At 35.8% G+C, this 23,663-nt stretch overlaps 1 protein-coding gene across 1 annotated transcript in view; it reads right to left on the bottom strand.

Moving 5' to 3' along the window:
- Positions 1-1,298: 1,298 nt before the first annotated feature.
- Positions 1,299-23,663, bottom strand: part of LOC136813700 (sphingomyelin phosphodiesterase-like) — a 29,911-nt gene continuing 7,546 nt past the window's right edge. The window contains exons 2-13 of the mRNA XM_067070200.1: positions 16,827-17,278; positions 15,910-16,036; positions 9,679-9,785; positions 8,805-8,873; positions 7,846-7,946; positions 7,138-7,248; positions 6,182-6,350; positions 5,445-5,617; positions 4,376-4,472; positions 3,566-3,655; positions 1,894-1,988; positions 1,299-1,520 (exon numbers count right to left, since the gene is read on the bottom strand). Coding sequence (XP_066926301.1) covers positions 1,358-1,520; positions 1,894-1,988; positions 3,566-3,655; positions 4,376-4,472; positions 5,445-5,617; positions 6,182-6,350; positions 7,138-7,248; positions 7,846-7,946; positions 8,805-8,873; positions 9,679-9,785; positions 15,910-16,036; positions 16,827-17,276 — 1,752 coding nt within the window. The 5' untranslated portion in view covers positions 17,277-17,278 and the 3' untranslated portion in view covers positions 1,299-1,357. The remainder of the gene's footprint in view (positions 1,521-1,893; positions 1,989-3,565; positions 3,656-4,375; positions 4,473-5,444; positions 5,618-6,181; positions 6,351-7,137; positions 7,249-7,845; positions 7,947-8,804; positions 8,874-9,678; positions 9,786-15,909; positions 16,037-16,826; positions 17,279-23,663) is intronic.

Genomic DNA, 23,663 nt, shown 5'->3' with positions numbered 1-23,663 from the left:
GTTGGAAAATCCAATACAACCAAAATGTTAACGAATCAAGATTCCATACACAATTTGTTGATGGTCATTTGACGATGTTATTTATTCTTATTTTATACTTTTTGTATTCTGTTTTTTTTTTATTATTATTCTGTAAATAAAAATAAAAACATATATACATGGTATTGATAGGTTGCACCGAAGTTCTATACCATTTGGCGTTGAAGTCTATTGAATAACTCATTACTTTAGCATAAATTTCTTTAATAATAATGTTACCTAGTTGATTTGTCTTTTAAAAAACAGATCTTGCTTAGGAACAAAATAATTTAATTTGAGTTTATTTTTTGATGTCAGTGTTTTGAACGAGGTAAAATTTCTTTATCATCTTAAAAATGCTATAACTTTCCAAACAAAACATTATCTTTCTCTAAAACCTTCAGCAAGTACCCGGAATAGACTGAATAAACCGAGTTGAGAAATTTAGAGCATAAAATTTATTTTTGCTTGAGTTATGGGCATTTAGATTTTCCAGTACTTTTTTTAAACCACCCGGTATATGATGTAGCAATTTGTTATTCAATAGACCGTGGCGTTCTCCTAAAGGTCCATTTCAAAGAATTAGTTGTTTAGAAATTAAATTCCAATTTAGTGCTCACAATTTCAAATGGAGACAGACATAAATTTAGCATTAGAAGGTTAACGGGACAATAAAAACAGCCAAGATGATTGCAATGACCTGTATTTGACAATCATATATAACAAAACCTTTTAAAATAAAATAAAAGAACCGAAATTTAAACGAATTATAAAAATGCATAATTAAAATTTTCTAAAATTTTACAAAAAATGAGAATGTTTACATACGTAAAAAGAAAAAATAAGTTTAGAGCGGTTTAGATAAAAATGAAAGGTGGATTGTTTCCTGGGTTAATCTCATAGGTTCAGGTTCAAACTTGATTTCAAGTGAGACGGCGCAAAAAATCCCCTAAATTCAAAAGTATGATGTTTCAATCAAAGTTTAAACGATTCAAATAATATCAAAGAAAAAAAATATAATTGTTTTCCCTAAAATATTGTTTGAAATATATTCATAACAAAAGTTTTTTATTTTCCAAAAATACATATATTTTCTTATTTATATAATCGAATTTTGCATAAATTAAAGAAATGGATTTAAATTAAAGAAATCGTCGACCTTGTTGATAGTTTTATGGTGTAAGGAAAAATATACGAATTGCAGTCTGTAAAAACACAGAAGATGTCTTAGATCGACCTGAGAGAACAGCACATGGAAGTTGATAAAATCTTCCAATTCTTCATAACAGAATTTAAATGTGTAGTTTCATTACAGACAGAAAAAAGCGTTTAAATGATTTCAACAATTAGTACTAGCTTGTGCACGGATGCGCTCAAAGATAGCATATTCCTCGGCTGATAAATCACAACTTTTGAATGGGCCATCCATCATCCCACATAAGAAGCTTCGTCGGCATTTCAACGTGTCACATGTATCATATTTGTATTGTTTTCGGTATGCCCTGCAAAAGATAGAATATAAAACTAGGTCAGTGTAGAAATCACAATGGAACAACCGCCGGCAAAAAAATTACCGTAGCAACGCTACCATTTTAAATAGATAAGACTTGATTATTCATTTTGAAATGAAAATATGTATACGGTGAGTACTAAATTGATCGAGTCAAGCGAAATCAAAGCATAATGGCCGTCAAAGTTGTGAGCCCAACCAAAACGAGATTAGAAGAACCAATGTGAAAAAACCCGAAAGCATTTTCAAAGATAAAGAAACACTGGTCTTTGCTCTATCCAACATTTTGGAAGTCATTATCAAATAAATTGCCTTAAAAAACAACACACCAAATACATCCCAATAGTTATAAAGAAAAAAATTACTTGAACATAATTTGGAAGAGTTCAGGATCGTTGTACATGCGTTGTATTAAACTATGCCATTGGCCAGGAGATAAGTCTTTCATGCCATACGCCTCCTACAAAACAAACAGAAATTGGAACTTCTACCGGGTGACCCACGAAAAATTTCGGACAGTTTTCGGCGTCTCGAGGCCGAACAAATGTCTCAAAGTGCTTGCAATTTTAATATGTAGAAAGTAGTTATTCTAACTTAAAGTTTGAGCTATTAGCTATTTGACCCACAAGTTCCCTACTTATGAGCTTTTAAAGTCAAAATTCACTTTTCGGAAAGAGCGAAATTATGTCAAAAAAGAGGTATCAAATTGTTTCATTATCAATCAATCAAGCAAGGTCGTTAAATCGTTAGAAAAGAGCCTGTTAGATATTTTTATTCAATTTAAAAATTTTTTTAGATTCTTTACTTTCACAAAATTTATTAACAAGTTATTCGTTCAGAAAAGAACCACCACCACCATACACTTTCTAGCATATTCCAGGCAAACCCACACTCTCTGTCCTTTCATAAGACGCGACATTTTCATAAAGAAGGCAAATTTTGCCTATTTGCAAAATATTTTTGATAAAAATATTTACAATAAATTTATATAAATCTACTTTGTTGTTAATTTATTATTTTACTAACTTTAATTACCTACAACACTAATTAACGAGGTCGTAAAACATCAGCACACTCGAAAAACAAAATGTTAAAGATAAAGAAAACAATTATAATTTGATACCTCATTTTTGACGTGTTTTTGCACTTTCCGATAATTGAATTTTGACTTTAAAAGCTCATAAATGAAGAACCACTGAACCAAATTTAAAAAGTAATAGCTCAAAGTTTAAGTTAGAGCATCCTCTATCTTTTTAAAAAAAGATTGAGTTTGTATTACTTTTATTTCAGACCCTAGCCAACGAAAATCATCCGAACTTTTTCGTGGGTCACCCGGTATTATTCGAATCTTTCTGTTATTCGAATCTTTCTGTTATTCGAATCTTTCTGTTATTCGAATCTTTCTGTTATTCGAATCTTTCTGTTATTCGAATCTTTCTATTATTCGAATCTTTCTGTAATTCGAACTTAAACATTTTGTCCTTTTAGCTAGAGAGTAGTTTAAAATGCTCTTATAATTTGCATCTTTCTTTAAAGGACACTATGCTGAATATTATACTTAATGGGATAAACTCTCGCGAGACTAAACAAGCGTTTTCGCAAATTTTGTGATTTGTTTTTGAAAAAATATCGTTTTCAAGGCCATTTTTAGTTGACTTTTGACTCATTTGGGAAATTAAATCCACACGAAATTCTTCAAAATACGGATTCACGAAAAATGAATCTGGAAAAATTTGCCATTATTTTGGTTGGCAAAATTAAATCTCGCGAAAACTAATCCGATTAGACAATTAGACATTTTCATAAATTACGTCACGAACATCACTTGCCTCGTTTTGAAATTATTGCCATGGCGATTAACTCCCAGCAGATTTTATCATAAGTACTTTCTATTCATAAAAAATCATTTAATGTCTCAAGGGATATGATCACCAAGGAAATCTTTTGAATACGAAGCAAATGATGTTCGTGACGTAATTTATGAAAAGGTCTACTTATGGGATTACACTTCAACTCAATTTTCTTCAAATCTGTTACCTTTGCATTATACTCGTGGAGCCATTCAGGTGGATGCGTATCATCTGTCTTCTGTATCTCAGCGTAAAAGGTGTCATGATTGATGACATTCTAAATGAAAAGAAGGAAACAGAAATTACACCAAGTTTAAAGTGTTTCAATAGTGTTCAACCGTAAGAACCTTTACAATCTGAAAGAAGAAAAGAACTATGGAGCTTGCTTTAGATAACCATCTGAAAGAAGAAAACAATTATTTCATTTTTTGTAGTACTCAGAGTTTCATATCTCTGGACAATCATCATCTGCTAAATGTGGAAAATTTGGTCCAAAGAAATATGTAGAAATTATAAATATTGCAGATAATAAAATCCGTTTTCACATTTTCCAAAAGCCAAACTGGTTTCTACAAGTTTGATTTTCCAACCCAGCGAGTTTTTATACCCCATCCCCCTTTCAATATTATCAAATATTGAAGAACAACAATGAATGGGACCGAATGCGCCACAAAAAAGTCTCTTTAAAACGAATTTTTAGTTCTAAAAAAATTTGAAAGGTCGATTTTCAACATTTTCGAGCACTTTCAGAAAGCATCTTTTTTATTCAATTGAGCATAACTTTTGATCTAAAGAACCGAATTTAATAAATGGCCCATCAAAATTTAAGTTTATCTTTCTTCTTTTTAACGAAAAAAGAACAGTTCTTTTAAAAATTTCAGACCTCGAGAAAACTTTAAGAAGAGAAACTTTTTTTGTTGCGCACCCGGTAGAACATTCAATTATATAGTGTCAGCTGTATATAGTTCAACACATCTAAAGAAGTTAGAAAAAATACCCAAGTTGCATTGGTAGTAGATCCATCAACATCATAAGTTCTGTAACCAGGGTTCATGTTGTTATACGTGGTCACACTGGGTCCGATGTATGCAATACTGTGGAAAAGTAAAAAATAGTTGAGAGTATGTAGAGAATCTAAAATAAAGATTATTAAATGATATCAATGCATGGCGTAGTGGTGTAGTGGTTATCGTACTTGACTTCTGTCCAGGAGGCTCGAGTTCGATACCCACCGTGGCACTACGATTCACTTGGCAAGTGAATGCTCCTTCGCCCGGGTCAACCCATGCCATGTGAGGGGAATTGGGTACCATAACTCTGATACAAGAGTATGGGTAGATATTTCAGACATTGTGGTGTGCCGTGACACTCAGGAGGTTCTACACCTGCGAGGACATCCGTTCTCCCGTGTAGTTCGAGTGTCGTGGTATACACCATGGCTCGGCAGCTCGCATCTGCAGGGTTGCAATGTCTGCTTGCGCTGTGATTCCTACTCCACCGTGGGTAGGACCCATTCCGATGCATCGGAGGGCATATCTATCTATCTATCAATGCATTGGGCTTTTCAAGAAAAAAATTTGAATATGGGAGGGGGTCGAGGATATATCATTTTTTTGAAATTTACCCATTCCCCCGGACATTGCACCTTTTGAACCTCCCGGACAGCAGGTCTAACCCCCCTTGAACAAGAATCAGTTGACCTCTGGACATGCAAAGATACAATAAAACAAACCAATGGATTCTCCACTCCATTTTCTTGAGTTACAAAGTTCTAAATATTTGACGCAATTCAATATGTACATATTTAACAACACCCAGGTTTCGAGGCCCAAAATGTTAAAAACAAGTTAAGAATATTTTAAGGCTTAGCAAAGTCTAAGACACCCAGTTTATTCTGATTTATCAAGAAATCGCATAAAAATACTCAAAAAATGTGGAAATAAGAATATTTCAAGAACACTTTTAGGTTTAGAACTTTAAACACTTAAAAACATCCAAAGGCTTCAAAAGTTTTGGGAGTTCTTATAAAAAACCGTCTGGTAGTATAAAGAATTTATTGATTCTACTTGTTTGGCACTTCAGTGTCATCAGAATGGTAAAACAAAGAGAATTCGTCATGGTGAGTGTGACCAAAGAATTGAGCAGCAATGGTGTCATGGAAACGGTCAACAATGCGGTAATAATTGAAGCGGAACCATAACAAAGTACCGCTTGGTGGAATGTGGCCGAGGATGTGAACCTGAATCAAGAAAGTGTTTTTAAAGTTCAAAATAAACCAGTACTTGAAAATTTTGCAAAAAAAGAGACCCTGAATGAAACTGAAATTCCAAAATTGTCCCCTTTTTTCTCAAAATATTCCACATTTTCCTGAATTCCCCCAAAAGGGTACCATACGAAGGACTGATTTTTTTTGTTTTTTGGTGTTTTGCGACCCTACGTGAGACTCATGGAGGTGAAAAAAAGTACCCTGACTATCGGCACATCCCTGTACCCCTTTTCCTTCAAGTAAACCCCCCCGCCTCCGGGCTTGTACATAGCTAAGATGGTTCATTACTACCCAGTCTTGAACTCAAACATTTTAAAGGCTGCAAAGTATCTGAAATCGCCACGGCATGACGTCAGAACTGGGGTACAACAGAACACTTACTAAAGATTAATTATGTGTTTTCAGTAAACATAATCTTTTAGTGAGTTAAACCATAGTGTTTATTTTACCCTCGAAATTATTCAATCTTATTGGTTGAAAAATTTGTCACATGACTTTCAGTGGCAATGAATGGCAAGAAAACTTTGATTGTCCAACCTTTTCATTATTCTGTTCGGCTTTATACAGTGTATCAGCCAACCATTGTAATTGACCAGCCGGATCCTTGCTATTGATCCATAACCACCAGTTCCCTTCATTACCGTAATTCATGTTCAAAGAGATGACTCGGAAACCTTCTTCCACAAGAACTGTGTAGAATCCCCCTCTATATGAAGAAATCAATTCAAGCATGTTACATTGCGCTGTGCTTACCCAACTGACAAACAACGTTATTTCAACGTTTATCTAACGTTCACAACGTTCATATAACGTTAAATGAACGTTGAAACAACGTTGTGTGCCAGCTGGGTAAGTATCATAATTTCTATCTATTGACCGTACTTCTTGGCGCTATAGATTTTTGCTATCTGTGAGTTAATTCTTGATATTCATGACGTATTCTTTTATACGGAAATTCACGAAAAACATCAAGCGTTTGCCACCAGTTTCATTGTTTTCAAACGTGGCAAACGTCCAGTGTTTATCGGGTGTTTCCGTATAAAAGATTACGTCATGAATATCAAGAATAAGTCTCTATTAAACCTTCTTCAGAATTAAATCATTTTTGTAAATGTGAAAAGGTTATTCTTAGAGTAAAACCTTGCAGGGACGATAATGTTTGGTTACCAATATCCTGTTATAATAGTAAGTCTAGTAAATCGACCAAAGTCGGAGGTAACCGAAGGCTCCTCTTTTGATAGCTATCTACCCGAAGGTAAAGAAGGGCACATTCTTTCTCCCTGGATTGCTCCAGTTACCCTTGATCGTTCTCTAAATAGCTGAGCATCAACTAGAAAGGTCTCAAGTACCATTTTGGAAATATTTGATATGACCCGGCTGGCGGTTGAACCCACAACCTTGCACACCGTAGCCGGATGCTCTACCACTGAGCTACGGTCGCTGTTACGTTATTTCTACTGTTATTTTCATCCGTTTTCTTATAAATAAATTACCTTCTGATGGTCTCTTCAGTGTCCTTGGGTAGCCAAGTGGTCCAGTCTTCAGCCAAAGTGTCCAGTAACCATGACAATGATTGTTGTCCAGTGATGTATGGTGGAGGGAAGCTGTAAAATACGAGGTTTATACTTGAGTCTTTAGTTGAGGATAAATTAGATTATCTACAATTTTATGCATTGTTCCAATTTCTTCAGAACATTATGGAAATGGATTAATCTAGTGCACACCAATTGTATCGCTTGAAGTACTGTGATTGCTAGCCTGCACCACCCTGCACACGGGCGTTTTTCATATTTTGAAAAAACTTGCCGTGTGTCGGTTTGTTTTTGTTAGCAAGATTCTGTGTCCCAGTTTTCTGGGACAAAATCTGATAGAAGAATTGGCGTAGGAGTGCTCTTTAAAAAAAAAGAAAGATACCATTGCATTGATGCGTTAAATGTACTGTCAATATAGTTGAGCTAGATTGAATACTAAAAAACGCTACGCTCAACCGCAGAGACATTCAGAAATCACAATCAGCGTAAAAATGTCTGAGACACAGAATGTTTCCTAAACTTAACAAACCGAATTTTGCGTTATCCTTTCAGCCAGAAAAGAAAAGTTTGGTACAGGCCACGTGATTGCAGGAGAACAATATTTTTTACCCCTGTTAGCATTATTCTTTTGGTGGAATGATTTCAGGAAGTTAATCCCTTCCAACGTACCTGTTGACTGGAGCACCTTCATGATTTCCCAATGCAGGGAATACTTTTTTATGAGGAAAATATTGTACTAACAACTTGGTTGCTTGCTTGATTGTGAAGATCTAAAATGAAAAAAAAATAGAGTGTAAGTATGCACACATTAGATGATAGATAGATAGATATGAGCCCTCCGAATGCATTCGGGATATGGGTCCTACCCAAGAAGGAGTAGGAATCACGGCGCTGACAGACATTGTGACTTGACAGACGCGAGCTGCTGAGCCATGGCGTATAACATGACACTCAAACGACACTGGGAGAGCAACACTCACGTGATGCCGAACCTTATGAGTGCCATGGCACGTCACAATGTCTTTCTAATCTACCCACACTCTTGTATCAGAGTAATGGTACCCAATTCCCCATGGCATGGCATGGGTTGACCCGGGCGAAGGTATATTTACTTGCTAAGTGAATCTTAGAGACACGGTGGATATCGAACTCGAGCCTCCCAGGCAGGAGTCAAGGATGATAACCACTATACCACTACGCCTTATTGCAAACATTAGAACTAATGTTAATGAGTATCTAGTGAATGCTCTGTTGTTTTAGTCTCGATTTTTTATTTTTGGTGTATGAAGTCTACAGATCATGATTACAATTGATTCTATTACCACTAATGTTCATCTCTTGTTTTTAGTCTGGATATTCAGGGATATTCTATTTAGATCGAGTTTCTAATCTGCTCATTAGAACTGTGCATCCAATAAGCTGGGGGTCTGGGGTGCTTCTATCCCTCGAGTGGGTCCAGAGAAAAGCCCTGGTGGGAATTTAGATGACAAAGCTCCCGAATAATGTTGAATGTATACAAATTAATTATTTTAGCTTGTAAATATCAAAGGTTAAATTTTGGAAACAATCCCACAATGCATCGCTGTTTTAGAAAAATCAAAAACTCCGATAAGGTCTATTGTCCTTACCTGATCTTCCCTGGATTGGTTCCAGACATTATGTGCCGGTACATCTCCTGTCCAATAGATATATTCAGCCTGTAAAAATAAGAGGTCAACTCAATTCTCATTTTTATAAATACTAGTAGTCGTCCCAGTGTACACGTTTTTTTATAAGAAAATCCAATGTTTTTTAATTCTTTGGATGTCCTTAGCCTTTTTGAGTTTTAAGCCTAAAATGTTCTTAGAATGTTCATAATTTCACCATTTAGTGAGTATTTTCGTGCAGTTTCCTAAGAAATAGGGTGTTTTAGAACCCAAGAAGCCTCAAAATGTTCTCAACTTTTTCTTAATGATTTGGCTATCGAAGCCCTATGTTCTTATATAGTTTGTTCTAATAAAAAATGTGTAGTTCGACACGACTCTGAACGATGATAAATAAGTGCTTGCTTCGCTTGCTGTTATTTTTGAGAAATTTAGTGTAATTTTTACTTTTATGACAATTATGTAAACGATTTCTTGTACTTTCCAAGGAAAATAACAATAATATTTTCTTTTATAATGAATGAAACATTAAAAAACATTTTCCTGTATTTTCCAAGGAAAATTAGAGAAAAAACATTTCTTGTATTTGGCAAGAAAAACGACCTAAAGCAAAATCGACCAATGTTTGTATTTTCCGAGGAAAAAATTACATATAAGACAATTTTGATGTTTTTCAAAAAAGTTATCTAAAACAATTTTTTTTGACTTTCACCAAATTGGTTTTTCAAGAGTTATATGCCAAAATCAGAAAAAGCAAACATCCTTAAAAATCTGGCAACAAATGAGTGATAGAGACAAAGAAATATTTGGCCAAAGAATTTACAGAAGCAATAAAAGTATAATGAAGAAAGATCCTCACATCTTCATGAGCCAGAGCGATGTGGTTGAATAAATTGTTTACAAGTAGTGGATTTGCATCACAGTTTCCAGGGAAACCCCATTTTGGTGCAGCAGTATCATTGGGTCCTATGAAAATGAAATTGAAATAAATAAGATTAGAAGCAGCGCAAAAACCTTTTGATATAATAAACATGTATTTTTGAATGCCCGCAAATTTCAAAAAAACAAGTTATACTTTTATGGACCTACCTGGTTATGCATTTAACACATTTATAATTGATATCTATACGTGACGTGACCATTAAATAATTGATATCTACGTGAAGTAACCATTAAACAATCATTCAGAACACAAATAGTGACGATCTATTAAAATTAGTCGTTTGTTTCTTATAAAAAACCGTTTAGAAACCAAAATTTCATGCTCTTGAAATATTCTTTCATATTCAAGACTTTGTGAGCAAAAACAAACATCTATCTCATCAAAAAATTGAGTAATTTGGCTAAGAACATTGATGCATGCTTATCAATAGTGATTCTTATAGATAAAGATGCATTTTTTGAGCTGAAAAATTCATTTTTTACAAAAATCTGCTTCAGCCATCTTTTACCTACTTTCATGCAAAAAATCAGAAAAAAACAATGATCCAATATTTCACGAAGTTTAAAAACACCTTTTTTTGGCTGTTTTTTAGCTGAATTTTACCCCAAAATTTTTTTTCTCGAAAATCGAGCTCCGTCACATTCGAGGGTTTATAGTTATGCATGTTTGTGCAATAAATCATAAAGAATGAAAGAGCCAATCTCGAGAAAAGCTAATACCTAAGTAATTGATAATGTGTTTATAAAAAAATATCGAATTTGGCCAGTTTTTTAATGAAAACACGCCAAGCAACCCAAATTTCCTGTCTAAACACACATATTCTTCAAAGGTAAGCCCTCATGAGCCAAAAAAACATCTTTATCATAAAAAAATTGAGTAATTTGACTAAGAACATTGATGTATGCTTATTACAAGTGATTCTTATAGACAAACATGCCTTTTTTTGAGCCAACAAAATTTTTTTGCAAAAATCTGCTTGAGCCATCTTTTACCTATGATGGTACCCTACTTTCATGCAAAAAATCAGAAAAAATTAATGATCCAATTTTTCACAAAGTCCAAAAAACCTGTTTTTTAGCCGTTTTTTGGCCCAAATTTGTCCAAAAAATTTTTTTTTCGAAAATTGGGCTCCGTCACATTTTGGCCACCACCATTTTGCACCTTTGTACCAAAAATCAAAAGATTTCTATGATTCAATCCCGAGAAAAGTTGGTAACAGACGGACGGACAGACGGACGGACGGACGAACACAGGTTAATTTATAGGACCTCCAGGTAGGTCCAAAAATTTAGAAGGGCGAAAGGCTAAAAAACGTTATCGGCGATCCAAAAAATATCAGCAATTTGATCGGTTAAAAAGAGTACAATATATCTTGTATTTTACATGTAAAAATATAAATTGACGAAAAGATGTTGTTGCAACGTAGCAGTAGCGTCAATTTACAACTTTTCTGACACAAAAAATGCATTTTTTAGGTCACTGATAAACTAGTTCTCAGATGCAAGCTAGTGTACAATACAGAAATATTTTACTCATTTCAGGATTTTTTCACATATTTGCCTAAAGGCTCGAAAAATATTATGCGAAAAACTCTCGGAACCTCTCGGAACTCGTAAACTATTTCTTGTATTGTACTCACAACTGTCTGATAACTATTACAATAACCATTACAAATCATGATAATTTCTTAAATAACATCAAGCATGGATTTCAGTCAATACATGTATAAAATGTTTTCCTTAAAAATAGGCTTTTCTAGAAACAAACTGTATACCCCCTGTTGAGAAGGTCTATTCCTCTGTGGCTGGAAATGCTGTAACCAGCGGCGGATCTGAGGGGGTTCAAATGGTTCAGCTGAACCACCCCAACCCTTTTAGTAAATGAAAAAAACAAAGACCCTTTCTTCAAGTGAAATCTAGTTTTCTGATCGGAACTGATTTTTCTTTTTGGTCATATCTCGATATTATTTTACTAGGGGTTGTATGCATGTGGCGTGCGATTCCGTGGTGCGCGCGACAAACTTAGCTTTTTCCGCGCTAAAAAATCTTTAGGTTATGTGTGTACGGCGTAGCTAGCTTTCCCGCGCTGTAAAAAATCTTTGTTATGACTTCTTTTTTTTGCGGGATTAATATCTAGCTGTGTTCTGTGCTAGGAAAATCTTTGATTTTGAACCTGGTTCAGAAAATGCATCCAGTGAAATGGCAAATTTGAGGTGGTTCAAGGAAATTTCTCGAAAATACGAGACCGACCGTTTTGAGCGTAAACGATTTTCCTACAAAAATAACTTTCAGTCGCATGTCGTCGCCGGCAAAATATTGAAATGATTTGAAGGGTAGCCATTCGTACGGCAAACGACCTCACTTCTTTGCAAGCGTTCAATGCAGTGTTTTAAAGAAAGGAATTGAAGTCCTGAAAAGTGGTAATAATCAGGCAATTACTTATCTTTTTGAGGACATTTTTGGTTCAATTTAATCAGTAAATTTGAGAATCACACAACAATATCAATCAATGTATGATGATTTTGACAAAGACTCTGTGTGATGGAATTTTCATCTGCTTTTGTTTGATGTGGTGAAGAGTGACTGAGGAAAAGCATTCATACCAACAAAAACAAACCTTAAATCAATTTTGCTTGATAAATGAAGTTTGGAATTTATTTATGGGAAAGGACTTATTTGTGAATATTTGGTGGAAGTTTATCGTGTCTTGAATATTATCACGAATTTACGTTTGGCTCTTCTCCCATCATCGGGCATCAGGAATATCACGGGGAAAAATTTACCTAGCTACATATGGATCAAAAGATTTGCGATTGGTTTCGAGAGATTCTTCTCCCATCATTGGACATTGATGAATTTCACATTGCTACGTTTCGAGAGATTCTTCTCCCATCATTGGACATTGATGAATATCACATGGAAAAAAAGCTAGCTAGCTTTATTTTTGAAAACTATTATAGAAAAACAAAACAAAATTTGTTTTATAACAGAGACTGGAAGAAAGGTTAGGGAACAACATTTTAGCAATTTGATTGAATTTGGTTGAAAAATGAAATTTCTGGAAAGGTGAACCTTCATGCATGCTTCAAGATAATGTGATGCGAGAAAATATTTTTGGTTTCGTCATGTCATAAGAAGAGAGAGTTCATACCAGTTTATACTTGCAAAACAAAACTAAGATTATTTTTACGTGATCATATGAAAATGTGGTGTTCTTTTATACAAAAAGAGACATTGGTGACCTCTGAAAAAATTACCCTCTTGTGCTTAATTGTAGGTGGACATTTTGCAATTTTTTTGAAAAAATCACCCAATTAGCATTTTGTAATGACCTCCAATTTATGAAATTTTCCTGATAAAGTGCCAAACCTTCATTTTCCTTGGGTTTTTTGGGAAAATCACCCCAAAATCAGTTAATAATGACCCCCCATTTTATGAATTTTCTCTGAGAGTACTGCCCCTGCATCTTCCACCCCCTACAAGTAAGCATGAAAGAGTACGATTGAATGCAGAATTTATGAAATGATATATAACAACAATCTCTACCAAAAGAATTATAAACAACACTCCATACAATTGTGGAAGTTGAAAAAGTGCTTTCCTACAGATTGTTGATGATTACTGTTAGTACCTTTAATAATGCTTAAAAACATCAAACTTTTTACTTTGAATGTAAAAAGTACTTTTTCCTTTTTTATGAGATTATTCATCTAATTTGAGAGCTAGAATTTCTTGAGTCTATTTGCACATAAAACACATTATATCAGTACTCATGGTGTACTCCACTTTTTGGCAATCTTTTATTTTTCCATCTTAAGAATATTGTATTCCCTTGTATGTATTATATAAATAATCTCCTTTATTTTTTAACTTGATCACTGTTTTCAAAATATTATTTTATAATTTAAAGGTTTTATAATGTAAACATACTCAACATGAAAAGTTTTTGCTTGATTGTCAGCCAATTAATTCGCTACAAAGAAATTCCATAAAAAAATGGTTATAAGAATAAATTATCGAACTTTTTTACTATGTTTTTTTAAATATTCACGAAATGAAACTGAAATGTGTAAAGTATTTAATATTATAAATTGTTGTCTTATTTTTTCTTCAAACTTTTCTTCAAAACCATTTATTTGCTCTTTTATCTATGGCTTTCTCAAAAACATTTTCTGCAAGAACCATGAATATATAAAAGAATATACACCAAACAAGCAGTTCTGAGCATGCTCTGGGTGTCTGTTTTATCAAAATAAAAGGTTAAACCAAAGAAATATAAGAAATATAATACTAACTATAGGAGTTTTCTAAACATCGACCAGAAATGGCGACCACGACCAGCGACCACGACCGGCGACCAGATAAATTTGGGTTATCGAGTTTACCTGCTCTCTCTACCGTAGAGAACATCCAAATCGAGTCCTGATGTGACTTTCAAATGAACCACTGAGCACGTGGCTGAGAATTACTCTAGCTAGAGAATACTAAAAGTGACTTTTGACGTTACCAGTCATTTTCTAGACAAAGTGATTCTTTTTGACAAAAATATTGACAGGGCAATTAAGTGTGATGCCTGTAAACTTTATGACACCAAATATTTTAATTGTACCGAATGAGATGCCTTTAGTATGAATAGATAGAAATTGTCAGTAGGAAAAAGCTGGGAAGGCCAGTTTTAGAGATATCAATCTCATCAATTATTCTATTGTCCTTACATTGTCAAAATGACTTATTTTGACGAAATAATGATCTGATGATCAAATATAAAGCTTTCTAAATAAATTCCAGCACAAATTTTGCCACTAATTAATTTGGTGCCGAAAATACAAAAGGATAGAAATTGACACTCTATTCAAGCTCCAAGAGCGTTGAAATGGCTACTCTACACGTTTTGCACGTGGCCTGTAGGTGAGACAGGGGTAAGCTTTGCTCTTCAATTCGATAAATAAATGATCATAAGAGAAAGACTCTACGGTGGAGAAAGAGAAAAAACTCGATAACCCAAATTTATCTGGTCGCCGGTCGTGGTCGCTGGTCGTGGTCGCAATTTCTGGTCGATGTTTAGAAACTCCCCTAACTATATCTCCGTTTTATGAACGTTTTGTGTGATAAGATTGAAAAGAAGAAACTAGATGTGCGCAATTGCAGTTAGGGAATTTCCCAATGTACATATGAATATCACCACAAACGATTATTACACGTTCAGCCTCTGGCTGTTCAAGCCGGGTCAAAAAAAATTGGCCTACCGCCCTCCTTTTAACGCATGGGACCATTCAAAAAGTACGTACGCTCGAGAGGGGGGGGGTACTCCCAAAAGCGTACGAGGGGGAGGGGGTCCTTGAGGAGAAGTACGTACGCTCGTAATTTTTGCCTAAATTGTTTTTTTTGAGAGAAATATTTTCACATCAAAAAATGGTTTTTCATTGTTATTTTTCATTTCTCCTTTGGTATTTTTGTTCATCTTATAGATTCTTTTAATTTCTTGAGACTTTGTTATAAATACGATTGGATACCTACATATTCTACTGTTACAAGAGTTACAAGTTTCGACTTTGGTTAGGGGGGTGTACTAAAAAGCGTACGTACGCTGAAGGGGGGTACACATAGATAAAGCGTACAAGGGGGGAGGAAGAGTCAAAAATTTGCCATTTTCGAGCGTACATACTTTTTGAATGATCCCCCGCTGAGGCCTATGTTTGGAGTTCATAGGTCATGGGAACTGCAGACGAGCAGGCGCTCATTAACGCCCCCATGTTGAATGGAAAAAAGGTGACACCGCCCAAACAGGGCGGGTGCAGAGTTTACGCCCAAAACGTTTGTTCCGAAAAAATTTTTTTGAAAAGAGATTTTTGAACCCCCTCAGAAAAATCCCAGATCCGCCTCTGGTAACCCCTTGAAATTCCAGGCAGTTTCAGGTTTAAACCCCTCCTGGAATTCTGAGTTTTAGTAAGATTTAAAATGCTACACCCATGGAATTCCAGTTATTTTTGACAGATTTTTGTATCTCCCTATGGAATTCCACCACATATCAAACCTTACCCCCTTGAAGCGGAAAATGGACCTCCTCAACAACCTTACAGTTTTTTTCTGGAAAAGCCCAAGTTCATACAAGTTGAAGATCCAAGAGATACAAACAAAAAGAACAAACCAGCTTTTCCATTGACCGGTCTACAACACAATGGTTCATTGCAAACAGCATTGCTCCCTTGGAGGTAATCAAAATCTATGTGTGTGTCACTGAAGTGTAATATCTTCTTTGGATTGACATTGCTTTTCTATGAAAAGAAAAAAATAAATGTATGCCAAGAGTTGGATTGATAAAATAAAATGTTATTATTCTAGTTTGAACAGGTAAGACTAGTCTGAAGATTCATATCTCTATTCAAACTTACACCACAAAGCAAAAATCCCATCAGAAGCTACTCAGTGAGAGTATGGTATGACCCAGTTTGAATTTGTTTACATTTGATTTGAATTTTGTGCCAAAAAAGCCGTTGATAAGGTTAGCCAATCAGATTCGCACACTTCCAATCAAAACAATAATATCACGTGATTTCAACAATTGTTTAACAGCCAATAGAATTCTGCGACCAGATTTGGCATCTACAAAAATACCCAGCTACTCTGTTATTTCTATATTATTATTCGCTTTAACTAAATGCTATACTTTGAAACCACACAAACAGAGTAGGCGGGTCTCCCAGCTAAAGTTGGACAGACTTTAATTGATTCAAGTGACTTTCTAAAGTATAATAGTTTACATTGTCAAGAATTAAACACTGCAGTTTTTGGAACCTAAAGTTTCATGCCGTCCGTATGAACGAGCTATGACCCCTCCCCTGCGAAGGCAATCCTTGAAACGTTCATCAAATTCAATAGGTTATGATGAAAGGGACAAAAGTCATGTGTCAAAACAAACAAAATTACAGTAACAATTAATACCAGCCACATGTTTTTAATTTTGTTTTGACCTGTGACATTTGTTTAGATTTTGTACCCTGCTGCATTCAATATCTACAAATTTCACAAGTAATTTTGCTCCTCTTTAAAGAAGGACAAACTAACCTGCGTTTTCCAACTGTTGGTAGCTGGTCTCGTTCTTGGCGGTATCGTTATATTCCATGACGGGAAATAATCAACATAGTGTAAACAACTGTCTCCAAATATCCAGCCACATACTTTCTCCGGTTGCAATGCCGCATCCATTAAGACATACCAGAGTTCATCTGCAAACTCTCTTGTTACACTATTACAAACATTATTGTCTTCAATCTTTGCTTTTAAACATATTTTTGTTGCAATGTCTATCAGTTCGCCTTCACCTAGGCCGGTTGAACCGACCCCATGAAGGATTTCAACTAAACCTTTACAAATTGTACATCCTGTTGATGAATGGGCTCCAAGGTTTTGAAAAATCGATTTAAAAGTGTGAAGATTGTGGTCTTTTTTGATTGGGATTTGCAATGACAGCGATATTAGATTAACAAATATAAACAGTGCCAAGAGAATTTTCATTTCTAAAAGATAAAAAGGAAAAAAACTATCTGATCAGTATCTTGGTGAATTTCAATATATGGGTTTCTAGTTTTGATGTCCAATGAATTTTATTCATGATATCTGTAGCTCCAAAATAGATATCTTCAGCAGTCAACTAAGTGGAGTAGTCTTTTGCACAGGCTTTTTTTTTTGCAAATTGAAAACCTTAAGTCTCATATTGGCTATTTTGTTTTCTTAGGGGTTTTAGCAAAAGATCAAAATCCTGAAAATGTGGTCAAAATTTATAATGTTATGAGCACTTTACAGAGTTTCAAGTTTGCCTAGTATTTCTGGCTAATTTGATCAAGCAAAGCAGTGATCAGAAAATATAAACAGCTCTTAGGTAAGGTCCTTCAATTGTCAAGGACTATTAAACAAGACGAAACAAATGAGCCTTGCTGACGATTTTTATCACCACAACCTGACAGCGATGATGGTACAAGAAACACACATGCAGAACACAGGCATGATCAAAATAACATCGTCATCCGGAAAATCATTACATCTTTACTACTCTGGACATAAGAACAAATCGATAGCAGGCCATTATTGTAAAACCCGACTCAAGAGCTTCATTCAATCCGATCTCAGAAAGAATATGCACAATGACATTAAAAACCAACACCAACTCTGTTACCAACATCGTCAGTGCTTACGCGCCCACACTCGAATCCACCACCAAAAAACCTGAACTGACCCGTAACTTCTACGAGAAACTATCATCCGTCACCAAAACTTTCAAAGCGAGAGAAGCCCTCATAATAGGATAGGAGGTGATTTCAATGCTAAAACCAGAGCGGTACCTAACACCTACCCAAACGAAATAGTTGGTAAATACGCTAAAAGTGACATAAACATTAATGGAGAAAAGCTGATCGAATTCTGTATGCTTTATAACCTCAGAATTACAAATACTTTCTTCAAACACAAACCAATCCACCCTACCACCTGGGAGTCACCTATCCATATAACCCGCAACGTTATGGACTCGAAAACAAATAGTCCCAGAAGAAACCCGTACCGTAACCAAATAGACTACATCCTTGTGAGAAACAACGTCAATACAAGAACCCTAGACTCCAAAGCAACAATCTCCAAAGTCACCAAGTCAGACCACAAACCAGTTATCGCAAAAATAATCGTCAAATGGAAATACCAGCAAAAATCCAAAAATATTGTTTCGAAACGCTTCAATGTAATAAAATTTATTAATACAGAAACCATAACCAGTTATAAATCCGAGATAATGACGACAATAGCGAACGAAAATGATCAGTCCGCAGATAACCAATCTATGTGGGACAATATCGCAAAAACTTTAAAGCAAGCTGCTACCAACACGATAGGCTTCGTTAAAAAATCCAAGAACCCCGTCAACTTGGAAGTTCAAGAACTTTCGATACTTCAACGAAATATTCAACACCGAATAAAATCATGTAACACCAAACAAGCAGAAACTTTCCTCAAGCAATTTCGCAATCGCATACTAGCTGAAATACACACCATCATGAATCTAGAAGAAAACGAAAAAGTGAACAGAACTACCCGTGAACTCGAATACTTCCATGATAACAACAAGATGTATCAAGCTGTCAAGAAAATCAAAAACCTAAAACCACCTGAAAAGCTTCTTATCAAAGGAGAAAACGGACTAACAGCAGACCCAAAAGAACAAAGTGAAATAATAGCTACATACTTCAAAGGAATTTTCTTCAAAAATAAAGAACAACCAACAATCGTACCACCAGCACCTATGCTAGCACCGTTCACATCAGTCGAAATCAACAAAGCTGTTAAGAAAATGAAACAAAACAAAAGCCCAGGATGTGATGAAATACCAATTGAACTGATAAAATTTGCTCCCGAAACTATCCACCAACAGATAGCCAACATCTATAACAACATAGCCGAAACAGGGAACATACCGAAAGAGATCACGTACGGTATCCTTAAAGTTAAACCCCTGCAAAAACCCAACAAAGCAAAAGGACCACCATCAAACTTACGACCAATCGTTCTACTTTCATCACTACGAAAAATCCTTGCAGCTTGCATTATCAACCGAATCAGAGACCGACTTGACGCAGAAATACCACTCTCTCAAGCAGCATACCGAGCGAACAGATCCACAACCGAGCACGTCTTCGCGGCAAAACTCGTAATTGAACGGACCATAACATCAAAATGTGAAGCCGTTCACTTAATACTTCTTGATATGAGCAAAGCGTTCGACAGTCTTAATAGAAACAAACTGCTGCATGACTTGCAATCTACCATCTCACCAGACAAACTCCACATTATCGCAGTCCTCCTTAATGTATCGCTCAGTGTCAAATGCAACCAAACTCTAAGCTCTGAGTTCGCAACTGACACCGGAAGCACCACAAGGAGAATGTGTAAGTGCTAACGAATTTACGTACTACCTAGCAAAAGCACTACACCCGCTGAAAAACCACCAAATACCCAACCATCCTGATGCACTTCCTACTGTACCATCCATTCCTGCTGACCATCTAACAGACCACATTTACGCCATTGTCACAGAAAAAGAACAAATCGATATTGAAATGGAGTATGCTGACGATATCGGGAAAGTAACTTCAGACTATCGCGTTTAAGTTTAAGCAGACCGTTCCAACAGAACTAGAAAAACGAGATCTAGTAATAAGTCAGGACAAAACGGAACAATTTACCATCACAAGAAATAACAACGAATGGAAAAAGTGCAAATATCTCGGCAGTATGCTTGATACATCAGAAGACATCAAAAGAAGAAAAGAAATATCGATTTCAGCTGCCAACAAATTACAAACGTTGTTCTGTCATAAAAAGTTGACTACACAAACAAAAATGTCAGCATTCACGACCTACATCGAACCGATATTCCTGTATAACTGCGAGCTGTGGAGTTTAACAACCTGCCAAGCCGAAAATTCCATCGATGCATTCCAAAGAAGATTGTTGCGAACTTTCGTGCTAAATGTGAGCTGGCCAGAAATCGTGAAGAATGTCGAAGTGTATCAAAAGACCAACGCAGTAAAGTGGGGCAAACGTATCAAAAGTAGAAGACTGAAGTGGCTTGGAACTGTATTACGAGCAAATAATTCAACACCTATGAAAAAAGCACTCGAATATGCCAACACTAAGTACCAAAGACCGCGAGGGAAACCAACTACAACTTGGCTCAGTGTTGTCAAAAATGATCTTAAAACATTAAATATTGAATGGGACGACGCAATAGAAATTGCAAAAAACACTAAGGAGTGGAACATTATCATAAATCGTTGATAGTTATACAACTTTTTTCTACTGATTCTTTTCGATAGTTATCGACAAAGCTGATAATGCTTCAATTCCTTTCGTCGGGAGATATTTATTATATATTTTTATTCTTTGTACCTACCGGTAATGTAATCGTTTTTTACGGAAAGACCGAATTGAATTGAATTAGGTAAGGCTTCTGATTGGCTAAGCCAGTTATGTGGTTAAAAAACAACAAGAAATTTGCAAACAGGATAAATTCCAAATTATTTGATCATCACATAAAACAGGGAGAAGATGGGAAGAATACCGGGTGACCCACGAAAAAGTTCGGACGTTTCTCGGTGTCTTGAGGCCGAACAAATGTGCCAAAGTGCTTGGAGTTTTATTATTTAGAAAGTAGATATCCTAACTTAAAATCCGAGCCATTACTTTTTAAATTTGACGCACAAGTTCCCTAGTTATGAGCTTTTAAACTCAAAATTCACTTTTCGGAAAGTGTAAAAAACAGGTAAAAAAGGGGTATCAAATTAGGTATTTTTAGACGTTTTTGATATGCAGTTTTTGAGAAAATTCCTTGAAAGTGCCAATTTTGATAAAAACTAGTCTTGGTTTAAACAAAAACTACTTTAAAAGGTGTTTTTAATAATTATTAATGTCATAAAACTCGTTAAATAAGTCAATTTATAAGAGATTTTCTAATTGATTGCATTAATTTAATACCTCTTTTTTACGTGTTTTTTACACTTTCCGAAAAGTGAATTTTGAGTTTAAAAGGTCATAAGTAGAGAACTAGTTGGTTAAATTTAAAAAGTGATAGCTCAAATTTTAAATTAGGATATCTACTTTTTAAATACCAAAATTCCGAGCACTTTGGGACATTTGTTCGGCCTCAAGACGCCGAGAAAGGTCCGAACTTTTTCGTGGGTCACCCGGTAGAAAGAATTCTGATTCAAAAGTTTTTTTCAAGATTTAAAAGATTCAGAAGAGCTTTCTGACTTGAAAAAGAATCATAGTTGCCAATGTTCGAGGACATATGCGTCCTGAAAATTTGTATCTCTGCATAAATGGATAATAATTCTACTTAAAATGCATTTTTTCCTTTAAATTCTCAACTTTTTCAAACAAACAATATTTCGAAAAGAGAAATACTTTTAATTCTCAAATCTGAAAATACAATTTTTTTTGCTGGTGGGAGTATCAGAGATAGAGTAGTTAGGAACATAAGAATTGTAAAGAATAGTCTTTCATTTTGACAGATAAACAGTAACAGATTGGAGAACCGAAGTTCCATAATTTTGTCTAGATTTTTGCCACCCCGTCCGAAAAAAGGGCCGATTCCGCTCATCCACCAACCATGAAACCCCCCCTGAGTATAAACCCAAAATTATTGTGCTAATTGTGCAAAAAACCAAACAAAGAAAAGAGGTAAGACTAGTGTACGATAATGGAGTCATAGTTATGTTACTGTACATATATTTATCTTATCGTTTAGATCAATACATTCGTTATACTAAATAGAAATTAACTGAATGATACTTTTATCCATGTATTGATTCTTATCACTGCATCATGACTGTTTTGAATTGCCCAATCCCTGGTTGTGGGTTCGCCACTGATGATGTCGATGTAGTTGGGGCTGCAGCAATCTTGAACGCTCACACATACACACACATGGCAGTACCGCAACCAGCAGCTCCTCCCGTAAGAGGCCCAAAACTTGACCGTCCAAAGCTACAGCTCAACTGCACCAATGAAGACTGGAACGCTTTTCAACGTCGTTGGGAGACTTACCGTACAGGATCTGGAATTCGGGATGATAACGCCGCAGGGCAATTATTAGAATGTACGACTGAACAGTTGGGAAACATATTGCTCCGTGCGAAACCTGCTTTCACTACCAAACCTATAGCCGAGGCTTTACAAGTGTTGAAATCCGTTGCTGTGGTACCAGTTGCACTCGGGGTCCTTCGCTCGGAACTAAGTATTATGCGACAAGACCCTGATGAGCCATTTCGAACATTTGCGGCTAAAGTGCAAGGAAAAGCTGAAGTGTGTGAATTTACTGTTAACTTTAACGTTAATTGTGGAAATTGTAATAACGCTGTGGCAGGTGAAGTGTATTATACTGATGAGATCATTCCAGACGTCCTGCTTAACTGCATTGCTGATAGTGATATTCGTCGTGAGACGTTAAGCTCTGAGGACATTCAGGTGAAATCAATTGCTCAAGTCATTGCATTTATCGAGAGCAGAGAGATTGCACGTAATGCTAATTCAAATTCACCTTCCTTATCTGCATTGTCATCTTACCGTCGTTCAAACCGTCAATCCTTTGGACGTAGCCAATCCTCATCTCGTGCAGATCGTTCAAAGACTGCCAAGTGCCCAGATTGCGGTAATACTTTCAACGTTTACACCAAAAAGTCGAAAGGGTGGAACCCAAATCCCCACAAGAAATGTGAGTCGTGCTGGAAGAAATCAAGAGCCAGTGATCATGCTGAGACCGGTGCTATAGCCTCCGACAGTGACCCAGTTGGTCAAATATCAACCGTTCGATCGATTCCGCTTGGTCATCATATCTTCAACAAGGGAGAGTGGAGACGCTCCGACATCAAGGAACACCCTCGCATTCAACTTGAACTTTCATCAAAAAACGCTTCTACATCAGTTACTGCGGTGGCAGACTCTGGTGCCCAATCAAATCTTTGGTCGCTTAGCCAATTCTTGAATGCTGGCTTTACAAAGGCTGACTTGTCGCCAGTTTCCTTGTCATTGAGTGCTGCCAACAAGTCACCAATTAAAATCGAGGGAGCCTTCTTTGCAAAGTTGACAGGAAGATCTCCCAATGGGAAAATGGTTTCGTGTCAATCGATGATTTATGTTAGCAAGGATGTGAAGTCTTTGTACCTTTCTTATGACACTATGTTAGATTTGGGAATTCTCAATAGACATTTTCCACAAATCGGTATGTTCCAAGATATAGAGCTAAGCTCAACCCAGAACATTGACACTTCTGTGAGTTCTGGTATGATTTGCGGTGCCACCAAAGATGAGGGTGGCATTTGTGATTGTCCTAAACGCACACCAGTTCCTGATAAGCCA

The sequence above is a fragment of the Clytia hemisphaerica genome, unplaced genomic scaffold (genome assembly GCF_902728285.1).
Source record: "Clytia hemisphaerica strain Z4C2 unplaced genomic scaffold, Clytia hemisphaerica genome assembly, whole genome shotgun sequence".
NCBI lineage: Eukaryota > Metazoa > Cnidaria > Hydrozoa > Leptothecata > Clytiidae > Clytia > Clytia hemisphaerica.
Note: the sequence above shows the minus strand (reverse complement) of the source record. Positions and strands in the feature narration are given on the sequence as shown.